Raw genomic sequence first — 23,856 nt, forward strand, 5'->3', positions numbered from 1 at the left:
CCAATTTCAATGGTTGTATGCCCATTGTAATATTAAATGATAACCTCTAACCAACACTTGTAATACCCTCATTGTGGTAGTGGATTTTGATCTTTTTGGTGTCTGCGGATGTAGTCCGGTGTGAGCGAACCACCACGTACATCCTCTTCTTGTAGTTGTGTGCAGATTTTCTTTCTACTTTATGTGCTTTAATTTCTTGCGCATTTTAATTGTCGGTGATTTAGAAACAATCCATTGGTTGATTTGTGTGATCGGCATCTTGTTAGTTCGGATTCCGTTGTTGACGCACTACACAAACGGTTAACCTCTTTACCGCTCCCGCTCCCTAGTACACCTAACCGTAGAGTATACTGATGGTTGTATATTGATGGTTTTATTAGCGGACTTGACTCAATTGGATTGAGCTTCTGTAAATTGGGCTTGTTATCATACAATCATAACACAGCTAAACAAAAATAAATGACATTCTGGACCCAAAAGACAAAAAAAAGAAAAGAATAAAGCTTGTACCTCCACCTATCATCAATCGAACACATCAAAGTCCAGTTATTTTCAACTTTCATACAACAAAACAAATTACAGCGGTAAAATCCACCCCAAATTAACTCTTTCATCCCAGACAACAGATGAGCAGCTGCAAAGTTCTGCGCTACCCCTTTCGCCGCTCCACTTCTTTTGAGATTCTAAGGAACGGAGAGAAAGAAAGAAGCTGCATTATTAGTTCTCACTCGTAGGTACGCTTCCTCTTAAGGATTGTTGGGAATATGGAGATGGATCCAATAAGGAACAGAACCACCAATGTCTTGAAGTCATATAAGTCTCTGACGGATTTCAGATCTCCTAAGGCTAGACCAGCCTGCAGGTGGATATAGCAATTTGATATTTAACTTGATGTGGTAATACATTTACCAGTAGACAGAAAGCACAAATAAATTTCTTGCAAAAAGTATTCAATCAATAGCCAACATTGTTAAAAATACTGGAAAGAAAGACAGAAACTATTATTTGTGCCGACTTACTTACACTTTTATATATCTACAGTGCACCAAAAATACGTGATCAGAAATGTTTTAGGCATAAGCCAAATTACAATAGAACGACGAATTACAAATGCCAGGGGAGAAAAGCCACAATAAGTAGTTGCAAAAGAATTATCTTAAAACCACCTAGATTTATCTTCGAGGTCACCTGTTGTAACCTAAACAATAACCAGATTTGTAGTTCTTTGTTTTTTTAAAGTTAATTGCATGTTCAGTCAATGAAGTTCAGTCCAATACCAATTTAGCTCATGCAAACTTCAACTTGGGAATTAAAAATCTATAGTTTAATAAGGACAAGAATCAAGTCCTAGCTGTTAAAATGGTAAGAACTAAATATTTCTGTTATTATTAAATTATAAATCAAACAACGATTGCATCTGTCATCTATTTAGCCGTCCACCGTGTCTTAAAGGATTCAAATATATCTAACCAACACGTGACAAATGCATCTGTCTACCATTCTAGCATCACAGATGTGAGATATATGAGTACTTTTTATGAGATTTGAAAAATATTAAAATTCAAGACTACGTCGGTTACTCATGTGACCAGGAAGTATCATATTCATCTGGTTCCACAAACAAAAGTAGCAAAGTGACTAAATTATTACATACACTATACCAAGTCCGCTTATTAGACCTTAATTGGTATTTGACCCAAACTTCTGGGAGACTGGACTAAAATGTAACTAACCCCTTTTGTCCAAAAATTCACAAAAAATCACAATTTTGTTCTCCTTATGTGTATATGTGCATATAGTTCATTGCTTCATTAATTTCTAGAGAAGTACGCAAATCATCCGTTGATCGAAAATTTTCTTGTGATTCCATCGAACAGTTTGTCTCAATATCTTTTCCTATGCACCAATGTATATGCTAGCATGGCATGATCCCAATGCTTTGAGTTACTTAATAGATGTGGGTTGTACTCCGAAAACTTAGAACCTTAACTGAGCAGGGACAAATTCAAACTCCAACGGTGTGGTGTTCGTGTGATCAATATGTCAATTACAATTTACAAATAAATAATTTATTGTGCTGTACTAATTATAAAAATAATTTTGATTTGACATATTTGCCAAACACATCATTTGTTCATAAGCATTTTTATCATTAAATATCAGTCCCTTACCTTTTCCAATCATTTGCCAATTTTACATACCTGCCCAAATTATAAATTTCCAACCTGACTGAATACTTGCCAAATCCCAAGCTCGTGACTATAATTACTTGGAACATGGAGTACATGACACCTAGAATCCAGAACCGACTAGAATTAAAGTCAAAGCAACTCATTTCCACTATATCTAGGAAGTACAGAGATGAAAATTCTCTACAAAGGGGCAAAACAACAAATCTGAAATGATGGTAGGCGTTACCCTTCTGACCCGATTCTAGACCATTTCTAAATACCATATTATCAGGAAGATAAATCAGAAAAATAAATCAGGAAGGAACTGCAAAGTTGAAATCTAAAGTTCCATGAAATGGAATACGAGATACTAAAAAATTTCCAAGAGGAAAAATACGCAAAAAATAAAATAAAATTAAAGCAAAAAGTTTCCCATCCACTCCTGCCAACTTAAAAAAGCATTGTTCTTTCTAACTTTGCATATAAAGACAACCTTCTATAGAGAAACAAATGAATAGATACCCGTCCATTTTCTCTTTGTGACATAAACATTCTTTGATATCATCAACAAAGTTCAATTTAGATACCACACATTTATAAGTTATTATTTTTCTAATTGATTGTTTTTGTATTATACATTAATACTGATGCATGGCTTAAAGAAGATCCCAAATATATGTAACAGACAAACCAATTTTCTATATATGAGTGAGCATTCACATCTGTCTTGAATATTCTTTCGCAAACGAATTGCATCGAAGATAAGCCAACGACTTAGTAATTCTATGGATGAGAGAAACAACGAATTTAGTATTCATTCACGGTATGTATCTCTTGTCAAGTCCAATATCTCATGCAGCAGTTTGTGCCCATGCACATTGCCTTTTAAAGTCAAAGCTCTATCAAAGTATGAACAACTATGGGAAAGGTTTGAAAACATAGTTAGTTAATTCGGATTTGGCAAATATTCGGTACGGGTATAATACGAATAAAATTCGTATCCTAATTTGTAAATTCGTTGAAAAATACGGCTTAAAAAACGGGTTCGCCAATTATTCGGATACACGATTTATACGGAAATTATACGTTCATCAATTAAAAATTCGGGATTAAAAATTCAGCTATTAAATCATTTTTTTTTCTAAATTTATGCTACTAGCATAAATAGTTATAATTTTTAAGAATATGAAAAAATAGAGAGCTACAAAATAAAGTAGATTAGGTAAATAAAATAATAGCAAACTATATTATATACCACGATATATAAACAATCAAGCAGAGAAGAATTAAGATGCTATAATTAAACACTAACACTATAATATTTAAACATTTTTAGGCGAAAGAAAGGAAATTCATACTTAAACATAAAAATATGAGATGGTCCATACTTCAACATAAAAAATATGAAGTTTTTATATGGATTTTCAATAATTCGCGAATAATTCGGCTAGCCCAAAAATTGGCGTTTTATTCCCTTTTTTTGGGAAAAATTCGTATACGGGCTGTTTTATTCAGATTTTCAATAATTCGTGAATTATTCGCGAATTAACTAACAAAGATTTGTATTGAAAACTCTAGGTGGTAAAACACAAGAAAAGCTTAATTTAGACATTTGGAAGAATAATAAGTTTTAATAAATAACTATAATTTATTTAGCAACCATTTCCAGTTGAAAGAATAATAAGGTTAATAAAGAAATAAAATTATCCCAATTTTCATATGATAGTAAGCATATTAAACCAGCCATCATTCTTTTCCTACTCATGTGATAGATTTCATTCTCTCCAATTTTTTTTTTTATCAACAAGCAATAGATTGTCATCCAGGTCGGAGGCTAAAAGGCAAAAGAAAAATGACAGCGCCTTCCCTCCCTTCACATGTAAACCGTGACTATTCTTCTCCTCAATCCAGAACCCCTCAATAGATTCTCCACCACTCAGATATCAAATTTTACTGAATTTCCTTTTTAATTGTGCTTCAAGTTTTAGGTTAACTTAGGTTCAGGACATTCAAGTTCAGCCCGCTTCAATTTCAGGTTGTTTAGGGTTTTAAATAATTTGAATTTTAGGTTGTCAAGTTTTCATGCTATTCACACTCATTATATTAGATTAAAATCTTTAGACTTTACATTGCTTCGAGTTCAGTATAGTTCAGATTTGAATTAGGACCACTTGCTGCAAGATGTTTGAGTCGGATTAGGTTTTGACACCGTTGTCATGACATGGGGTCGTGTCGTAAACTTGCTGGCACGGTACGGCACGGTGTGTTCCAGACAGTGCCGATGCATACCGGTCACAAAAGATACATGTGTGCCGACACATAATGACATGAAATATTTATTTTCCTTAGCAACAGCATACTCTAATTGCTTATTATGTATCTTTATTAAATCTTTTGAATTTATTGAGAAAATTATTGATTAATTTAAAGAATATAGAGTTTTAAGTTGTGCCATCGGCACAATAGCTGTATCGTGCAGATATCTTGTTGGCATGATACAGCGCGGTGGATATGGCCCATGCCGATTGGCACTTAAATCCTTGCCGGTAGTATAGATCCAATGTTTCTATTACAATCACTCCGGATCAAGGATTTTAAGTGTCGTGGCACGGGATCATGCCGGAAACTTGCCGGCACAGTACGGCATGCTACATGCCGAGCCGTGTCGATGCGTGCGATCAAAAAAATTCTTGTGTGCCGACACATAATAGCATGAAATATTTATTTTATTCAACAACAAAATATTCAAACTATTTATTATGTTTTTTTATCACTTCTTTTGAACTTTATTGAGAAAATTACTTACTAATTTAAAGAATAGAGGGTTTTGAATTGTGCCATTGGCATGGGGTCTGTATCGTGCCGGTATCTTGTTGGTACGGTACGATACGGTGGATACGGCCCATGCCACGGGTACTTAAAACCTTGTGGCAAACTAATCCTCTCTTCACCATATAGGAGTTACGTAAAATTTTTTTCGAAACGCAATGAATCATTCATCTCATTCTGAAAATCTTTCAGGCCTTTAAGGTGGTGAATCATCCACCGCATTCATTAAGATGGTTAATGATTCATCATTTTCATAGTTATTAGAATTATATGTGGATTATATGGGAAATAGAAAAAAATGAGGTTGTTAGGATTATATGTAGATTATTAGGATTTTTATTTGACTGTTATGACTGTTTGGATAGATTATTAGGATTTTTAGGTTGTTAAGAATATTATACGTGATTTGTTGAAATTTTTATATGGTTGTTAGGATTATATATGAGATATAGAAAAAAATAATAAAATAATAAATAAGCAAAAGGCGGTGAATGATTCATCGCTTTTTTTGTGGGAAATTAGGAGGACGGTGAATCATTAGCTGNCGTGATAGGCTTGACCCGAGTTCGGTTCATTTAAACCAGGTCGCCGTCTTCGTGATAGGCTTGACCTGGGTTCAGTTTGGTTAAACCAAATCCACTATATAAATATTTGATTTGAACCAAGCGCAATATAATTATGAGTTCAATTTGAACTTATAAAAAGGGGGAGAAAATAAATAAGTTGGAGCCAAGTCTAAATCAAACCGGCTTGGGTATATATTCAAACCAAACCAAACCCAAGTCAACAACGGGCCTATCAATTATGGATCAAAGACCAAGTTGGTGAACCAATCCTAGAATGGTGAACCAAACTCATAATGGTGAACCAAGCCCAAGTGTTAAACCGGCGTCGAATAGAACTCATAACAATGAACCGAACCAAAATCGAGTTGAACCGAACCCAAGGAGGTGAACCGAACACAAAACGATGAACTGAATCGACTCATAAGCCGGTTCAACTCAAACCGAACTGAGACTCATAACTTTGAACCAAATAATGAACCAGTTGGACCTGAACGAAATTACAAGTTGGTTCAACTCAAATTGAACCATGAAGGATCCAACCCGAACCGAAGTGGACCCGATCTGAACTGAACCGAACCGGATTCGGTCCGAACTAAATCATAAGGGATTCAACTTGAACCGAACCGAATCCTGTCTGAACCAAATCATAAGGGATTCGACTTGAACCGAACCGGATCCCGTCTGAACCAAATCAAGAAGCATTCGACTCAAGCCGAAGTGGAGCCGATTCGAACCAAACTATAAAGCATTCAACTCGATCCGAAGTGGATCCGACTTAAACCGAACCGGGAAGGGTTTGACTCGAACCAAAGCGGATCCAATCTGAACCGAACCAAATGGATTCAATTTGATCCGAAGTGGATCCAATCTGAATCGAACCGAACAAGATTCGACTTGAACTAAAGTGGATCCGAACCGGACCAGACCTGGTCTAAACCGAACCACAAAGGAACCAAACCAAATGGATTCAACTTGATCCGACTTGAACCGAACCAGGAAGGAGTCAACTTGAACTGAAGTGGATCCAATCCGAATCCGAACCGAACCAAGAAGCATTCGACTGGAACCGAAGTGGAGCCGATTCGAACCAAACTATAAAGCATTCAACTTGAACCGAAATGGATCCGATCCGAACCGAACCAGGGAGGATTCGACTCGAACTGAAGTGGATCTAATCCAAACCAAACGGATTCAACTTGATCCGAAGTGGATCTGATCCGGACAGAACCACAAAGGATTCAACTCGAACCAAAGTGAACCCAATCTGAACCAAGCTGCAAAGGATTCAACTTGACCCGAAATGGATCCGACTTGAACCGAACCAAACTGAACCGAACCGGATCCAAACCAAACCGGATCCCGTCCGATCCGAACCAAACTGAACCGAACTGGATCTCGTCCGGTCCGAACCGAACTGAACCGAACCGGATCCGAACCAAACCAGATCCCGTCCGATCCGAACCAAACTGAATCGAACCGGATCCCGTCTGAACCAAATCATAAGGGATCCGATTTGAACCGAACCCGATCAGGATCCGACTCGAACTGAAGTGGGTCCAATCCAAACCGAACATGATCCGACTCGAACCGACTCGAGCTAAATTCGGTTCAATCCAATCAGGGTCTAACTCGAACCAAGGTGGATCCAACCCAAACCAAACCATAAAGAATCCAATTCAAACCAAGTCTGGATAGATCCCGAACCAAAGCATAACGGTTCAACCCCACAAACTCAAAACTCAAAACCCAAAACCCAAAGTCCACAAATAGAATCCAAAATCCAAAGCCTACAAATAAAGCCAACGACCGAAAAGTCGTAAAACTAAACAATTCAAACGACCGAAAAGTCGTTAAACTAAACAATGCAAACGACCGAAAAGTCGTTAAACTAAACAATTCAAACGACCGAAAAGTCGTTAAACTAAACAATTCAAACAACCAAATCCAAAATGACCAAATAAACTTGAAGTCGCCCAACTCAAACTAAGTCTTGATGGGTCCCGAACGACCCAAACCAAACCAAGCCTTGATGGGTCCCGAACGACCCAAACCAAGTCTTGGTGGGTCCCGAACGACCCAAACCGAACCAAGCCTTGATGGGTCCTGAACGACCCAAACCAAGCCTTGATGGGTCCCGAACGACCCAAACCGAGCCAAGTCTTGGTGGGTCCCGAACAACCCAAACCAAGTCTTGACGGGTCCCGAACGACCCAAACCGAGCCAAGTCTTGATGGGTCCCGAACAACCCAAACCAAGTCTTGATGGGTCCCGAACGACCCAAACCGAACCAAGCCTTGATGGGTCCCGAACGACCCAAACCAAGTCTTGATGGGTCCCGAACGACCCAAACCGAGCCAAGTCTTGATGGGTCCCGAACGACCCAAACCAAGCCTTGACGGGTCCTGAACGACCCAAACCGAACTAAGTCTTGATGNAAATAAAGTAGATTAGGTAAATAAAATAATAGCAAACTATATTATATACCACGATATATAAACAATCAAGCAAGAAAGAGATTAAGATAGTCTATAATTAAACATAAAATATATATATTTAAAATTTTTAGGGCGAAAGAACAGAAAATTCATACTTAAACATAAAAATATGAGATGGTCCATACTTCAACATAAAAAATATAAAGTTTTTATATGGATTTTCAATAATTCGCGAATAATTCGGCTAGCCCAAAAATTGGCGTTTTATTCCCTTTTTTGGGGAAAAATTCGTATACGGGCTGTTTTATTCAGATTTTCAATAATTCGTGAATTATTCGCGAATTAACTAACAAAGATTTGTATTGAAAACTCTAGGTGGTAAAACACAAGAAAAGCTTAATTTAGACATTTGGAAGAATAATAAGTTTTAATAAATAACTATAATTTATTTAGCAACCATTTTCCAGTTGAAAGAATAATAAGGTTAATAAAGAAATAAAATTATCCCAATTTTCATATGATAGTAAGCATATTAAACCAGCCATCATTCTTTTCCTACTCATGTGATAGATTTCATTCTCTCCAATTTTTTTTTTTTATCAACAAGCAATAGATTGTCATCCAGGTCGGAGGCTAAAAGGCTAAAGAAAAATGACAGCGCCTTCCCTCCCTTCACATGTAAACCGTGACTATTCTTCTCCTCAATCCAGAACCCCTCAATAGATTCTCCACCGCTCAGATATCAAATTTCACTGAATTTCCTTTTTAATTGTGCTTCAAGTTTTAGGTTAACTTAGGTTCAGGACATTCAAGTTCAGCCCGCTTCAATTTCAGGTTGTTTAGGGTTTTAAATAATTTGAATTTTAGGTTGTCAAGTTTTCGTGCTATTCACACTCATTATATTAGATTAAAATCTTTAGACTTTACATTGCTTCGAGTTCAGTATAGTTCAGGTTTGAATTAGGACCACTTGCTGCAAGATGTTTGAGTCGGATTAGGTTTTGACACCGTTGTCATGACATGGGGTCGTGTCGTAAACTTTCTGGCACGGTACGGCACGGTGTGTTCCAGACAGTGCCGATGCATACCGGTCACAAAAGATACATATGTGCCGACACATAATGACATGAAATATTTATTTTCCTTAGCAACAGCATACTCTAATTGCTTATTATATATCTTTATTAAATCTTTTGAATTTATTGAGAAAATTACTGATTAATTTAAAGAATATAGAGTTTTAAGTTGTGCCATCGGCACAATAGCTGTATCGTGCAGATATCTTGTTGGCATGATACAGCGCGGTGGATACGGCCCATGCCGATTGGCACTTAAATCCTTGCCGGTAGTATAGATCCAATGTTTCTATTACAATCACTCCGGATCAAGGATTTTAAGTGTCGTGGCACGGGATCATGCCGGAAACTTACCGGCACAGTACGGCATTGTTGGGATCAAAAAAATTTTGAAATTTAAAATTCAAATTGAGAATATAGATGGAAGGGAATTGACGTGATTAATGGTTGCCTTAGATGACCAACTATTAAAAGGAAAAGAATTAAAAATATATTGTTGCCTTCTTTTCAAATTCTTTTGAATTATTTCCCTAAACAAAGAGGGCCTAGAATCACTATAAATGACACCATGGAATNTTTTATTATCAGCATTTATATTTGGTCTCTTAATCGAGGGTTCCTTAACACCGAAAGTGTGGGGTAATTAACAGCAGATTCTTGAGTCTGTTGGAAGCCATGAACCTATAATCCTGATTTCAAAATAAAATATAAACAAATTTTATCTCTACCATGAATGACCACTCGCCCTAGAAACACCCTACGGCAGGGCCGGTTCGTTCGCGGCAGACAGGCATGCTACGTGCCGAGCCGTGTCGATGCGTGCGATCAAAAAAATTCTTGTGTGCCGACACATAATAGCATGAAATATTTATTTTCTTCAACAACAAAATATTCAAACTATTTATTATGTTTTTTTATCACTTCTTTTGAACTTTATTGAGAAAATTACTTACTAATTTATAGAATAGAGGGTTTTGAGCTGTGCCATCGGCACGGGGTCTGTATCATGCCGGTATCTTTTTGGCACGGTACGGCACGGTGGATACGGCCCGTGCCGACGGGCACTTAAAATACGGCCCGTGCCGACGGGCACTTAAAACCTTGCTCCGGATCCTAAACCGACGCAAATATAAAGACAGTTTCTTAGTAGACTAAGATTTTATCTATCAGATTACGAATGATATTTCATTTGAAGTATCTACAAACTTAGGAATATTTTTAATTTATTTTTTCTTTATTTGGTTTCCTTATCATACTAGGATTATTATATGGATTTTAGACTTATAAGTAACAGGCCACCCTTTTGTATTCAATAGCCAATCTAGTAATAAAGAAGATATTTTCATTATTCGTTTCTAGCTTACGCCATACTAAAATGGAAGATCCTCTTCCCCTTGGAGCAAGGAAACGTTCGCTCAAAAGTGTTAATCCTAACAGTTTGGTATCAAAGCTACAGTTTGGCGCAAGAAATCCTAACAATTTGGTATCAAAGCAATCATATAGGAGCGGGAGATCCTAACAATTTCCTTCTCCATATTTTAACAAAACTTAAAAAGATAATACTAAATTTAGATAATAGTAATCATATCACAAAAAAAACAAAAAACAAAGTCTATAGTGTTGCTGGCATAGAAACCACCAAGTACTTGGCCAGTAAACAAAATATTTGTAATGCTCATATTGACCTTCTTTAATACAGGAGGTCAATATTAAATCTCAATTGAAAATAGAATTTAATCTTTGAGTAAATATGAACTCGTACATTTATACTCACCTAACAAACTTAGCCCAAGTTTGCTACATTCCAAGATTTCCAAGAAAGAAACAAGAAAATCAGAAGGAACTTGCATTTTGGCGTAAGCAATAATGAAAGAATTGCCATTTTCATAATCTAAAAGAACCAGTCTCGACCAAAAATCAATCTTTGATGGATATAAACAGGATAGTTTGCTCTAATTTGCATTAGCCAAGATCGCCAAGCTAGCAAAGACTAGAACTTTATGATAGGGCATCTAGCTGCCTGAGTCAATTCCTGAAAACTGGCCTACCAAAGAGCACATTGTTTTCATGTGCTTGGGTTGGTCTAAATCATGCAAATGCTTTAATGTTATTTTCCTTATTGGTTGTTAGCTTTAGCACTAAACATGTTGTCAAGTTCTTTTATAAATAGTTATTAGGTTGATCACATACATCAGCTTCTAATATTACAGCTTCTAATATTAAAGAATATTTAACCGCATTTTTGGTTGATCATATACTTCAGCTTCTAATATTAAAGAATATTTACTTGCATTTTTTATATGCTGGTGAGGTAATGGTCAATTTGATAATATTAGATTTCTTGCAGATAGAGTGCTAGCTTTATGATAAACTTAACTACTGATGATTGTCATAGCAGTATAAAATTTGGAACCACATCCAGAATAGCTATTGTGCTCTATTATTCAAGTTTTGAGGCAATATTATATTGATTTTACCAGTCACTAGTATAGTATAATCTATAGATATATTAAATCGTGAGTTTTACTGTACATGACGTGTCGGCTTCTCAGCGCTCCCTCTCTGTTGTTCCTTCTTGCGCCCTTTCGTTCCCTTCTTTCTCCCGATGGTTGATGTGTCGTTCGCCCCTTCTCTTCGGCATCCTGTCGCGCATTTGCGCTACCTTCCCTCTCTCCCACCTGCGATTCCCTCTCTCTCACCACCAATCGCTGTCCCCTCTGGCTCCGCACAGCCCGCAGGGGGGGTGGGCACGGGCGCGGGTCGCGCGCACGTGGCAATACGGGCCTCGCGCGCCCGGGAGCCGGGCACGGGTAGCGCATAGTGGCAGCACGGGCCGGTGCGGGCGCGCGAGGGGCCTGAGCGGGCGCCGGGCGCGGGTCGCGCGCACATAGCAGAGTGGGCGGGCGCGACGCGGGCGAGCGGCTTGAGCGAGTGCGGGCCCAGGTCACGGCGCGGCTCTCTCTCTACCCCTTTCTCCCTCTCCCTCTCCCCCCTAAGGGGCCACCAAAACACCACAAGTGCGGACATTTGCGAGAAACCCGGGCAAGGTCCGAACGTCGCTCGAGAATAAGTAGTTTAAGGTGTGCGCAGAGCGCGCTGTGGCGAGGGCAGGACGTGCGAACTTGCGCGGCCGCACTGGTACTACATCACCGGTTGCGCGGCGACTCTCGCTCTGCCGGAGCTAGTCGGGCCACCTCTCGTGCGCTCTACCTACTCTTCTACTCTGCTTAGCTCGCAACTTTTTGCGAAATTACGTGTTTTGCCAAGCACCGAAATTCTTTCGATTGCCAACGTCGCATCTCCGTTTAGATCGTCCGTGAGATTGCTGGATGTAGCAAATATCGTCATGAAATTAAAATTTTAAAAATTTAATAAGTCGCAAAGATTTTGAAATTTAGTTTAAGAATTTTAAATTTCCAATTCTCAAACATTCTAAGAATATAAATAATCTTTTAGAGATGTTAAACTAATTATTTCTTTTAACATGTAAATTATAATTTTCTTTGAATATTTTTCGAATACATTATACTTGTTAGACCAAGATTATAGCAATCATAAATCTGTAATAATCTATATTAACAAGAATTCGACACATCTTCATTCGTTATTACGACACAATTTAAATCGTGTGATATTTTATATACACAATATAAAATAATTATTCTAATATTATAATATTTAAATTAATACTGGACAATTGTATATTTGATAATATATTTACATACGAATGTGTAATTATTTGATCTCAGAGTTTCGTATCAAAACTCTAATATAAGTATATCCAATATTCAAATTTAATATATTTTTTCAAATTTTGTTAGAATTCGATTTCGTTTCTCATCTTGATACTAGTTCAAAATATTGCATTTGAACTTTGAATTTGGAAAACTTCTAAAACTTGATAAAAATTTCTCTATTTTATCGGGCTTTTCAATGTATCAAACTAATTTAAAAGTGCTTATTACATTTTAATATTTTAAATTTCAGCTTCTAAATGGTGTTGAAATATTTTATGGAAGTCTCTGTATATCTGGTTATATTTGCTGATGTATGAAACTATTACATTATTCTCTCTAGATAAGAGCTTTAAACTCTCATAGTGGTATATAGAACCTGATTATTAAATATTGGCTATATCGTGTAATCTTAGTTATTAAACTAAAGTTCAATCGTGACTAGTTTAAATCTAAGTCCTGTCATCAAGGTGATTGTTTAAGTTGAACTCATCATTCATTCTTTTCGACCTTTTATTAATGTCGGAGTTGGCACTGTGGATATATTTGATAATATCAATATTGAATCAAAATAATAATTAATAAAATACTATGATTCTCTAACGAGAGATCTCTAGATAACATCCAAGACTGAGATGTTAGGTTGCCGTGATGGGTTGATCCGCCACTCGGTCAAAATAGCGTGTGTCAGTCTCATAACTATGTTAGAAGGAGTAACAACTCGCTGATGTTTACTATATTTTTAAAGAATTAGTATCTATTTAGTTATTTTTGTTCTGATTCTCTTTATGTCGGACTCACTTGCGATCTGGTTTTTTAGTTTGTGCGTGCTTTGTTTGTACTGGCTTGCGGCCAGGCCTAAGTTGGAATATGCATCATAAGGCAGGTTAGGGTCAATCTTTAGTTAGATTAGGTGCTTTAGATCTTATTCTCTAGTTTGTGCTGTCTCTAGTGCTTTTATTTATCATCCATTTACTTTTTAGTCCCTTATCGTTTGTATATGATGAGTAGTTTACGAGTGGCAATATGAGAGCAGTTATTGTGTAAGAGGTTATGAATGATAGAATTTATAGAGCAATATTTGCACGATTTACGTAAAACAGCATAAGATAACAGGATCAAAATAGACGTAGAATAATTAATGTAGGAAATTTGAACTCGCTTCGTCGTATTTGACCCAGAGGTTACTCTTTTTGAGATACTAATCAGGGACGCACAGACCCGAATCTCATGGGGCACTGCATTGAAGAAGTACAAAAGGTGAGTGGAGAATGGCGGACGATATCGCATGTGGATCTTCGAATAGCAACCATAGATCGAGTTGGTGCAAGCTAGCTCGCTAAAAAAAAGGATATAAGAATACGCATAATAAAAAATCTTGGGAGGAGTCTTTTAGATGACGCAGTATAGAGACAAGATCCAAGAATATCATAAAGGTAACATGATAAACTATTGCAGAAGGCTCTTGCTTATTCACGCTAAAAACGTGGCTACAACGTTATCTTTATTGCACATTCTATTGCTATGGCACGAAAATAAGGCATATATAAGAGCACAGTGACGTAAATGTAGCTGAGGGCAGTTTCGTTTACACAACGATATGTAAGGGGAGGCATCTCTGGAGAGTGGGATAGCTGTCTGGGGGGTGATGGAGAGTCCAAGTGTTTACTAGCGGGTATAAAGTGTTGAGTTACATATAGGCAAAGCAAAGGAGACGATTCACTTAGAATGTATATTCTCATCGCATGTAGATATAGCGCACTCTTCTCATGTGGTTTGGCGTTCAATTCTAGTGGGCGAACTGCTTATTAGTTCACAAAGTTCGTGACCGATCTGAACGAAATATAGCTAAGCCAGTCTACGCGACTGTCATGACCGGTTGGGTTCTCAAGCAGCGAGAACTCTAATACAAACTGAGATGGTGGATGGTTGTGTTGTTGGCGCTTATATCACTCAGGAGAATGGTAAGGAATTAGCAAACGAATTATCCTTGTCAAAAAAGTTGCTGATTTGGATATTATTGTCCCAATTGACGATGCGCTAGACGAGCTCGAGGGAAGATGCTAATAACTCCTCGACATATTAGTGTTCTTTAGAGCAAATATTGTCGCGTTAACTTGTGCCAGTGACCAAACACTTGGTTCATATGAGTTTGCTTACAGCGCATTTTGTGGCAGATGACAAAGATGGGGAGATGCGGAACAATCAAATAATGAGCTTATTCCTTGTATGTTAGTGCCATGTATCGGATCACATGGACATATACTTGATGCTCATCAGATAGGAAGTTTGAGTGGACTCGTGGTCTCTGCTTGGAATGGGGTTAGTGAGGAACAGAATTTTCTCTTCCTAACAGATGTGCGGCGATAAGTATTGTACTAATCGTTGTTAGTCGATTTCATGCTATGGGTCATTGTGTAATCGGATTTCACAGAAACCTCGTGTTCCTATTACCACTCAACTGTGAAATTGCGGTTTCATATACCGCTGGCCTGGAGGTTGTGTCTCTGAGAGATCCCGCTTTCCTTACCGTTCAGGCTAGTCGATCCACGCAATGGACGCAAATGAAGTAAAAAGTTAGAGATCACGGTTTGCGGCCAGTCACTAGTGTAAAGACCGAGTAGGAATCGGAGCTCTCGGTTGGCAGCTCGCTAGGTCTCTGGTAGGCCAGACCGTAATCTGCGGAGTGTCGTGGTGTGTGAAATCGTGCTCCACAACGTTTTAGAAATTGTGTCGAAGGATTATTGCTTTCGATAAAATGAAATGGGACTTCGACTAGTCTCTTCAGAGGGAGAAGACCTCTCAAAAAGCGCTTCACGTCCAATAGATGCGTTCTATTGGACTAAGGAGAAAATGGAAGCAATTCCTACTCGAGATAATACGATCGACGTGGAGGAGTCCAGTAGCGTTTCTAGGGTGGAAGGTAAATACAAGAAGTATATAGGAAACTTTCATTTTGGGTCTCCTCCGGTGTGAGGATTGTTGTTGCATCACGTCGTGAGAAGTGGATATTGGCAACATTAGCATCGGAACCTTTGACAGTTACTTAAAAATGCTTCAATTGTGCCTACTAATAGGTATGTGTTTGTTCAGCTTCCAGAAGGTGTGGGTACAAAGCGCTTTCGAAGGATGTGATGTACTTTTTACTAATATAGAGATTGTTATTGGTGACTCTGATATAAATTATGTTTACAATTTTGAAAAGAAGGAGAGGAGCAGGAATCCTCATCTGATTTACTTTGTCTCTCGCTCATGCTCAACTACCTCCACAACTCAGCGCGCCCTCTTCCCTCTCCTCTTCTCTGGATGAGTACATTGTGAGAAAGTAGTTATGAAAAGAAGGGAAGAAAAGTATTCTCTAGCTATCTCAGATAAGATGCAGAACATGTTAGTTGAAGTGCCTCGACATATAGAAGAGAGAATGGCAAGGTGAATTGTGGGAGCAGATGAGGAGTAGGACTTTGGCAGGAGTAACTTCCATCTTCCTTCTCTTCCTTTCCTCCCTTGGAAGCTCGGAGTTGTTGTTAACAAAAGCTTATCGATCGAGGAGGTATAGCTTCTAAGCTCTCTCAATGGTGGTTTATAGAGATGGGGTTTTTGATCTCTAAGTTGGTTGAAGCGCTGAACGCCCTATGTTAGTTATATCGCTCGAGAATATTAACTTTTGCAAATTGCATAGGGGTGTCTAATCGTAGAGTGTTTGGTTAGATTCCATTTTCCACACTCGTTAGTTGTGAAGTGCTATCACAAGACGTGTTTGTTTAGATGGGGATTTATTGGCCGACTACCTAAAAGGAAGTTCTTATTTCCTGGGGTGTGTGTGTATGCGCTTGTAAGTACAACGCAGGGTTCTTTTCATTCTCTGCCGCTCGATACCTCGGTTACAGGCTTGGTTTGCGAGTTATGGCCTTGAGAGGGATTGGAGCTACCCTGCTTCAAAAGTAGTGTAGAGAAGAGAGTCGTCCAACCCTGCACTGATACAGGATAACTGCGGGTAGAAGAATACGTATAATGATGAACAGGTTACTTGCGTACAACGGAAGTTCAATTTCAACAACCAGAACTTGAAGATGATTTAGAAGAACCGGTGATGTAAATGGGTGTGCTTCTGTGTGCGAGGGGAATTGATACTTTTTTGAGGGGGGTCATTTAATGCCTCGTTGTCACTGCTTATGCTTTACCTTCGTTTTGTTGACGTGTTTAGAGTACTTTCTCTGCCGAGCTAGATGGCTGGATATGGTGCGAAATAGTATGACTTGGTTGTCTGTAGACAGTAGTGCCCGAAGACGGGACGAGTGCGAGTGTTTTAGTTAATTTACGCATAGGGGAAGAGATGTGATTCGTAGAAAGAATACGTTCAAAAGCTGTGACTGCGGAGTGTGTGAGCATCAATGGGGAGACTGGCGCTGGCAGTTTTGCTTGTGTGTGTGTCCTATGTACTACAGTGTTGCTCCAGGCGTTGAGCGCTTCGCGCTTTTAGCGGGGCGAGCTAGCAGACCAATCAGTCACGGCTTGTAGTAGCCGGCGGCGAAGGGTGATCGATTGGAAAGACGGAGGCGACTCCCTACTTGGCGATGTCCGCGTTGATCAACCGAAGGATCCTGGTCCTCATCAGCACGGCCGACTAATATGTGTCCTAGTAGCAGCAAACCAGATTGGGTGGACTATTAAAATGGTTGTGTTGCATGGTTGAGCGGACCTAGCGTGAAATTTTGCTTAATTGAAGGCTTTATTAGAAGGCCTTTGTTTCCTTCTCTCTCTCGAACCGGTAAACTCCTCGCAACTCTTTAATTTATCGTTCAATCATACTGTTAGAACTATGCACTATCTAGAGAGAGTGATAGAGTATATGGTAGAAAGATGGAAGTATAGTTCAATAAAGGGCTCATGATTGTTGTTCGGTCATTTCTTGAACGAGTGCCATGATGGGAGCCTTCTACATATCATAATATACTCGTCAGTACATATCAGCACATTGTGTAGGGGACATTTGGTATGGCTCATGTTTGTTTGTTAAGTGTTTATTTGTTTGGGAAGGTAAGATATAATCTTAAACGTGTCTTGGTTTTAAACATCCTTTTGGTTTTAGATCTTTTCTTCTCATTGAGTACTTTTATGGTTACATTCTAATATAGTTTGAGATTCATGGGTTGTTTAGCTAGCATATTCTTCTATTCTAATGACAAAGATGTATTTCTAGATTTTAGTAGCAAAGAATGAAAAGCCTAAAGTAAATCTCGGACAAATTATGATGAAAAATCTTTGGATAACTTTTATTGTATTAGTTTGTTTTATTTTGAAATTTTTTTGTGATTTGAGCGGCTTTGGAAGCCTAATGTTGTATTGTTGGGTTTATTCAGTGAACACTCGAACATATATGTTTGATCATTTGAAACGTTATTTTTCCCTTATTGTTTTGTGTGATGACGAATTTTAACGTACTTAACTCTTCATTGAAGTAGGTAGAGATGCAGATTATATATTGTCATGAACGCTTCTGCATGCTGCGAGCATTATTTCTAGTGTGTATCGTTTTCTTTCTTACCTGTTAAGACTGAGATGGTTGAAATATTGTGAATCTGAACGCACTCGCGGATGGTGGTACGTTACTGTGGGCTTTATTTAGTAGGTTTGTTAAACTATTTGCGTTCTACATCTTTAGGGTGTGGTTTAGTGAGACGTTCGAGTGATTACTGAGTCGCGTTGATATTTCGTCGAATAGAACTGATAGGTGAAGGCCGTCCTAAGGTTGAGTACTGTAGTTTATTTAAAGTTTATAAAAAAATATAATTACTAGTATATCCAAAGATAAGACCGTCTTTAGACGCGATGTTCCAGTATTGCCGGTTGGGTTCTCATGAGATCGGGGCGAAATGCCCCTAAGTTTCTATACTTGTACGCTCGGTGTATCGTAAAGGCGTCAATTATGTGAGTCTCATCTCATACCTCATATCATATTGAAATCGGCTGAGATTCTCTAATGATGTAGATTTTTTATTCTTGAGAACTGGCCTGTGCTATTGATTGGTGAGATGTAAATTAACACATTCTAGTTAATATAGTTAGTAAGCAGTATACTCAGACGCTGTCGGCACGTGCCGACCATGCAGTAATTGTAAAGTATGTGAGCGAGGTGCGATCTTTGGCAAGTAAGGAGACATCGCTTATCTCCTTATGGTAGAAATGTAGTGATTCATTGTATTCATGAACGGATGAATTACCTATAATAGATATAGTATTTTTGTGAACATATTCTTTTGTTTAGAGATATATGAATGGGGATACAGGTTAATTAATTTTAAGTATCCGGACGCGCCACCTCTTGAAACTACGGAGGTAACTATGAAAATGCAACCCCTAGAGTATAGTGAATAGGCATTGGACTATCGATTCTAGTCGCATGTTTAGGAGAGACATCGCACTCGCCATAGTGATAGCTCTTGTGACATTCGATAACATATGTCCTATATGTTTAGCATCTACTTAACCGGAGCGTACTTTACGCAGACTTTGAGGATAAGTGTATATGTCGCGGAGAAGTTCCCTGCGTTCGGTGAATCATACCTAGGTGCGAGTGTTCTCTTTTCTCGCACATTGACTTTGGCTCCTACGGCGGGACTTTTTACGTGGCGGGGTAAGTGTTCATCGTCGCGCCTCCGCATCAAGGCTCCTCAGACCTCTACTAATGGTTATTGCCAATCGTGGCGTCTAAGACTAATTTTTGCGCTCAGACTGCACGGGTGATTGACTTGCGATTTTTGGTCCGAGAATCTACTCGTGGCTACCCACCTCGGCACCGCGAAGTCCGATTTGCCTGTTCTGGAAAGGCTTTCTATTTTCCTAGCACAGTAGGGTGTTGACTAGCCACGGATGCGTCTTGAAGCTTGAGATGCGGTGTTTCTATTTAGGCAGTAACGGCCATAGAACTTCTCGGTATTTATATTAAATGTGTAATAGTTGACATTAGGCCTTTGGTACATGTGGCAGTGCATTCCCGGCCCGGAAACACGGCTGGAACAGAGCTTGAGGTGTTTACTGTAGGTTACTCTCCTACGAGAATCATAAGTGGCTAGACTGGGATCGAGTCCGTTTCGGAGTGGGGTCTTCATGGCCAGACAGCCATGACTCCGGTCGCGGTTGTTGCACTAGTGCGTGCATTTTTGGGACTCGTCGGGTTGTCTATTCGAGGAATTACACGTTTTTTAACCAGGTGTACGCCAGTGTTACAAGTGCGACATTACGTTAGAATTAGTAAATAATGACATCTTACCTATTCTGCATCGGAGGACAGGGGCGTGTTGTTGCCATACTCGATGCGCTTATACATGATTAGTATCATCGATGTACACTGACATGTGTTGATAGTTGCTATCATTACTTATGCCAGTTCTGAAAACAATAGAGAATATCATGGTAAGAATGTACTCATGCTGTACATATTGTTCATTATTTCGCCTCTCGTTTATATTGTACTGACCCTCTTATTTAGTTGTGTGGTCTTTTGGTGTTTTCGTCTAGAGGCAATGGCGCATTTCGCAGTGGATATTCGTGGAAGATCAGTTATTGGCAACTGAGTTCTCGAGTAGCTTTTTGGAAGTCTAATTTATAGCTACGGTGTGTAAATATATGTCATGTGGTATCAGGTATATGTTATGGGTGCGCACACTCTGTCTTTTATAGCTTCTTTTCGCAGCTGATTGGATCTATTTAGTCCGGGCCCATGTCTCGGCGCGTCTAGTGTGCTAACTGCCGAACGAGTAGGTTATTGCCGTACATTTGACTGGCTTGGTCGGGGTACTTTCGATCCAGAAATCAAGTACTATGGTGGACGCCTATAGCGGTACTATTCGCGCTTCCCCTTGCGCTTGTTCTTTATAATTACATCGATATTAGTTTCTTATATTGAGACATTACACCATTTACTTTCACATCATTGCTCTCATTTAGTGTTGGGATATTGACGATTTAAAGTACAAACGCGGTAGTTTGTTACAAGTTCGTGCATGGATGGCGTGTAGTCCCGGTGCGGTTGAGCCAGTGCGTCGATTCTCTCTCGTTGTGAGACTTGGTTGTTATGATTGACCTGAGCTGGTCAGTATACCTTCGAATCGTCTATCGGATGTCGTGCGGCCGAATAGCTATTTGAGTCATAATTGAATTCGACGCTACAGCTTGCGGTGTGAGATTTCAGTGGAACAAAGTTTGGCCACCGCTAATGGTATTGCTTTTTGAAAAAGATTAGTCTACTTGCCTACCGTGCAGGCCTAGGCGGCTACTGCTAGCGGTTATATGGGCCAGCTAGAGCTGTAGGCATCGTGCACCTTTGCCGTAGGTGTTCCTGGTTAGCGAGTAAATGGTTTGGAAGTATGAGTACTTTTGGATTGTGGTCGCCGCCGCCGGCTGTTTGATGAATTACACTGTACAGTAGTTGTATTGCATATTACTTTTATGATTCCTTTCAGTTTACGTTGATACGTTTTATCTCTGTACTAGCATTATATTTGGCGGGTGAGACTTAATGTGGAGTGCCCTCCTGGTCCGCTCTCGTTTCTGTCGGGTACTCAATTAGGAGACCCTTTGGTTGGTCGCCCCCCCCCCGCCTATTTTCAGGTGCTATGCTGTAGCGGGGTATCGGATAGTGCATGAGGTGGGAGCATAGCGAACTTTAGGTGGTGCTCACATGTGATGTAGCAACTCAAGAAATATCATAGGAATGATTTAGAACGGACCTAGGGACCATAGCGATCGTAAAACATAGCAGAATAAGGCTCGTGTGAGGAGACGAGGGACTTGGTGACTCGTGATGTGCAGAAGTTAATGGATTTGGGTTTCATGTGAACCTCTAAAAAGGGGATGGTTAGGAGGTAGGCTTCCACGGTGTCGTTTATTCTTACACCGAGGGTGTTTTGGGTTGGGCAGACACGATGAACCGAGCGGTATTGGTGAGAATGAGTACGCCATTGCGTGACTTTCGCTAATTTGACGTCGAGTGTCTCGGGTGTTAATTGTCTCGTGTATCGACCTAGAGGGTGGAGGAAGGGGCGCTTTTAGGGGAAAGCCGCGTGGACGCGTTAGGTGATCTGGTATTCTTTATTCATCGAGTGTAGATTCGGATCGGCTGGATGAGGACATAAGAGTGGTGTTCCCTGAGCAATCCGAGCGGCAAGCCGCGAGACCTTGGAACTTCTCGAGCAGTTGGCACACTCGGATGGGGTGGTGCTTTTATGACACGAGCCAATTGCCGGGGAGAGACGGCGAGTGCAGCATGAGGGCTGTCGGTTGCAGGCCAAGAGGCGCATAGGTGAGAAGACTCTATGATCGCCGGATGGTCAGTTGCTGGCACAGTTTCGGCTCTTGGTGATCGAGTACGCCGGGAGGTCGAGGCCGGGCGGATGGCATTTCCGCGCCCCGTATGGGGGTCCCTCGGGCAATCGGACTTTTAGGCACTTGAGGTAGGAGGTGGCTGAGGGCAGCGGCCTGCGCCGGACCTTCATGGGTACCTTCAAGAATTCTGGATCGATCCTACCTTTTGGTGGATGGGGATACGGTGATGTGATCGTGGAGTTGTGGAATTGATCTCTCATGGAGATCTTGTTGAGGATGCTGGTCCGGTTGGTGAAGCAGGAAACGTACACGTTAGCGTGAATATTTTGAATCACGTCGGCCGGAACGGTGTTAGCTCCCTGCGTGGTGGAAACGGCGTCAAGCGGAACTGCAGGTCGCGCTGGTCTCCGTTCCTGTGAGTAGATGAGGGTTCGGGGCTTGGTTGTTCTTCTGTTATACTTTCCCGGACAGTAAGGTAAAAGTGAAAAGCTTTCCAAAGAGGATTCGATTGAGCTGCGGCAAGGTAGAGTCGTCCCAGTAGTGATACTGACGCGGCCTGCGTTCTTGCGCGTATTGGAGTTTCATTCGTTAGGTGGGTGCGGGATGACAAAGCCAAGTTGGACTGTTTTGGCTGCACGGGATTCGGTGCTGTCGATATCTTCTCGAAAACTTGCACACCTTAAGTTTGCGACTTTTCTGCCGAAGTCTTGGACTTTGTGGGCTCTTTGTGATAGAGCAATGGCCAAATGGCATTGTTGAGGCGAGAAGGCGACGGTCTTATTAAAGGAAAAGGCGGAATAGAAGGGTTGTTACGGCAACGAGTGGGGATCGTTCATGGTCAGGCCAACAGTTGGTCTTCAAACTTCCCAGATGTGTCGGCGCTCGTGATCTCGGCGGGGGGGCCGGCTACTCACACATGGGTTCCTCGGCGAATGCACTCGTGTTTGGTTTGTGGGGGGTCCGTGCGGATTAACCGCACAGATCAGGTGCTTGGTGTGAGCAGCTTAATTTGAGGTCCAAGGTGTACAGCGTGTGGGAGACTGGGTCTGTATGTGTCGCCATGGCCGAGTTGTCACGCCCTATCCGGCCCGAGAGGACAATGTTTAAGGACTGGGGTATTAGCCGGAGCCCTGACACTGGCGGATGCCTTTTCTTCTCGCGTGGCAGCTGCGCCGCTGTTGCACACCTTTGCGGCGGCGTATTGTCGAAGACTGAGAGACCGGGCGTTGCGGCGAAGACAATGCAACGGGGCTCCAGGGTCACGGGGTGCCAGTGGCGATGCGGTACGGCGACTGGTCACGTTTGGAGCGTGCCTGGCTAACGACGGCTTTCCATGGCAGGTTATGGTTTCAGTATGAAGAGATGCTGCTTCACGCGATTGATGTAAACCGGTTGGTGCATGGCAATGCATTGACCGCCTGGGTGGTTCATGTTGTTACTACTTGGTAATGGCGAGTTGTATCAGTAGTAGGGCCAAAGTGGACTGTCGATACGTGGTATAGTACCGGCGGGCCATGCGTTTCACAGACCACCGGCTTTTGATAAGTGTAGCAGCGTGCCTGGACGCATCGGTAGCTAGCAAAATTAGATGGCACTGTCGCGGAATCTGCCTAGTGTCTCGGTTTCTTAATGCTGGGAATCGTGGTAGATTTGAGTATGAATGGGGGACCGACTCTGAAAGACAATATGGAATAGTGATTGCGAGAGATATGTAGCCTTCA

General features: G+C 40.5%; 1 protein-coding gene across 1 annotated transcript in view; it reads right to left on the bottom strand.

Moving 5' to 3' along the window:
* LOC109721755 (uncharacterized membrane protein At4g09580-like) overlaps positions 411-23,856 on the bottom strand; it is a 44,706-nt gene continuing 21,260 nt past the window's right edge. Inside the window, exon 4 of the mRNA XM_020249529.1 lies at positions 411-856. Coding sequence (XP_020105118.1) covers positions 725-856 — 132 coding nt within the window. The 3' untranslated portion in view covers positions 411-724. The remainder of the gene's footprint in view (positions 857-23,856) is intronic.

The sequence above is a fragment of the Ananas comosus genome, linkage group 15, assembly GCF_001540865.1.
Source record: "Ananas comosus cultivar F153 linkage group 15, ASM154086v1, whole genome shotgun sequence".
NCBI lineage: Eukaryota > Viridiplantae > Streptophyta > Magnoliopsida > Poales > Bromeliaceae > Ananas > Ananas comosus.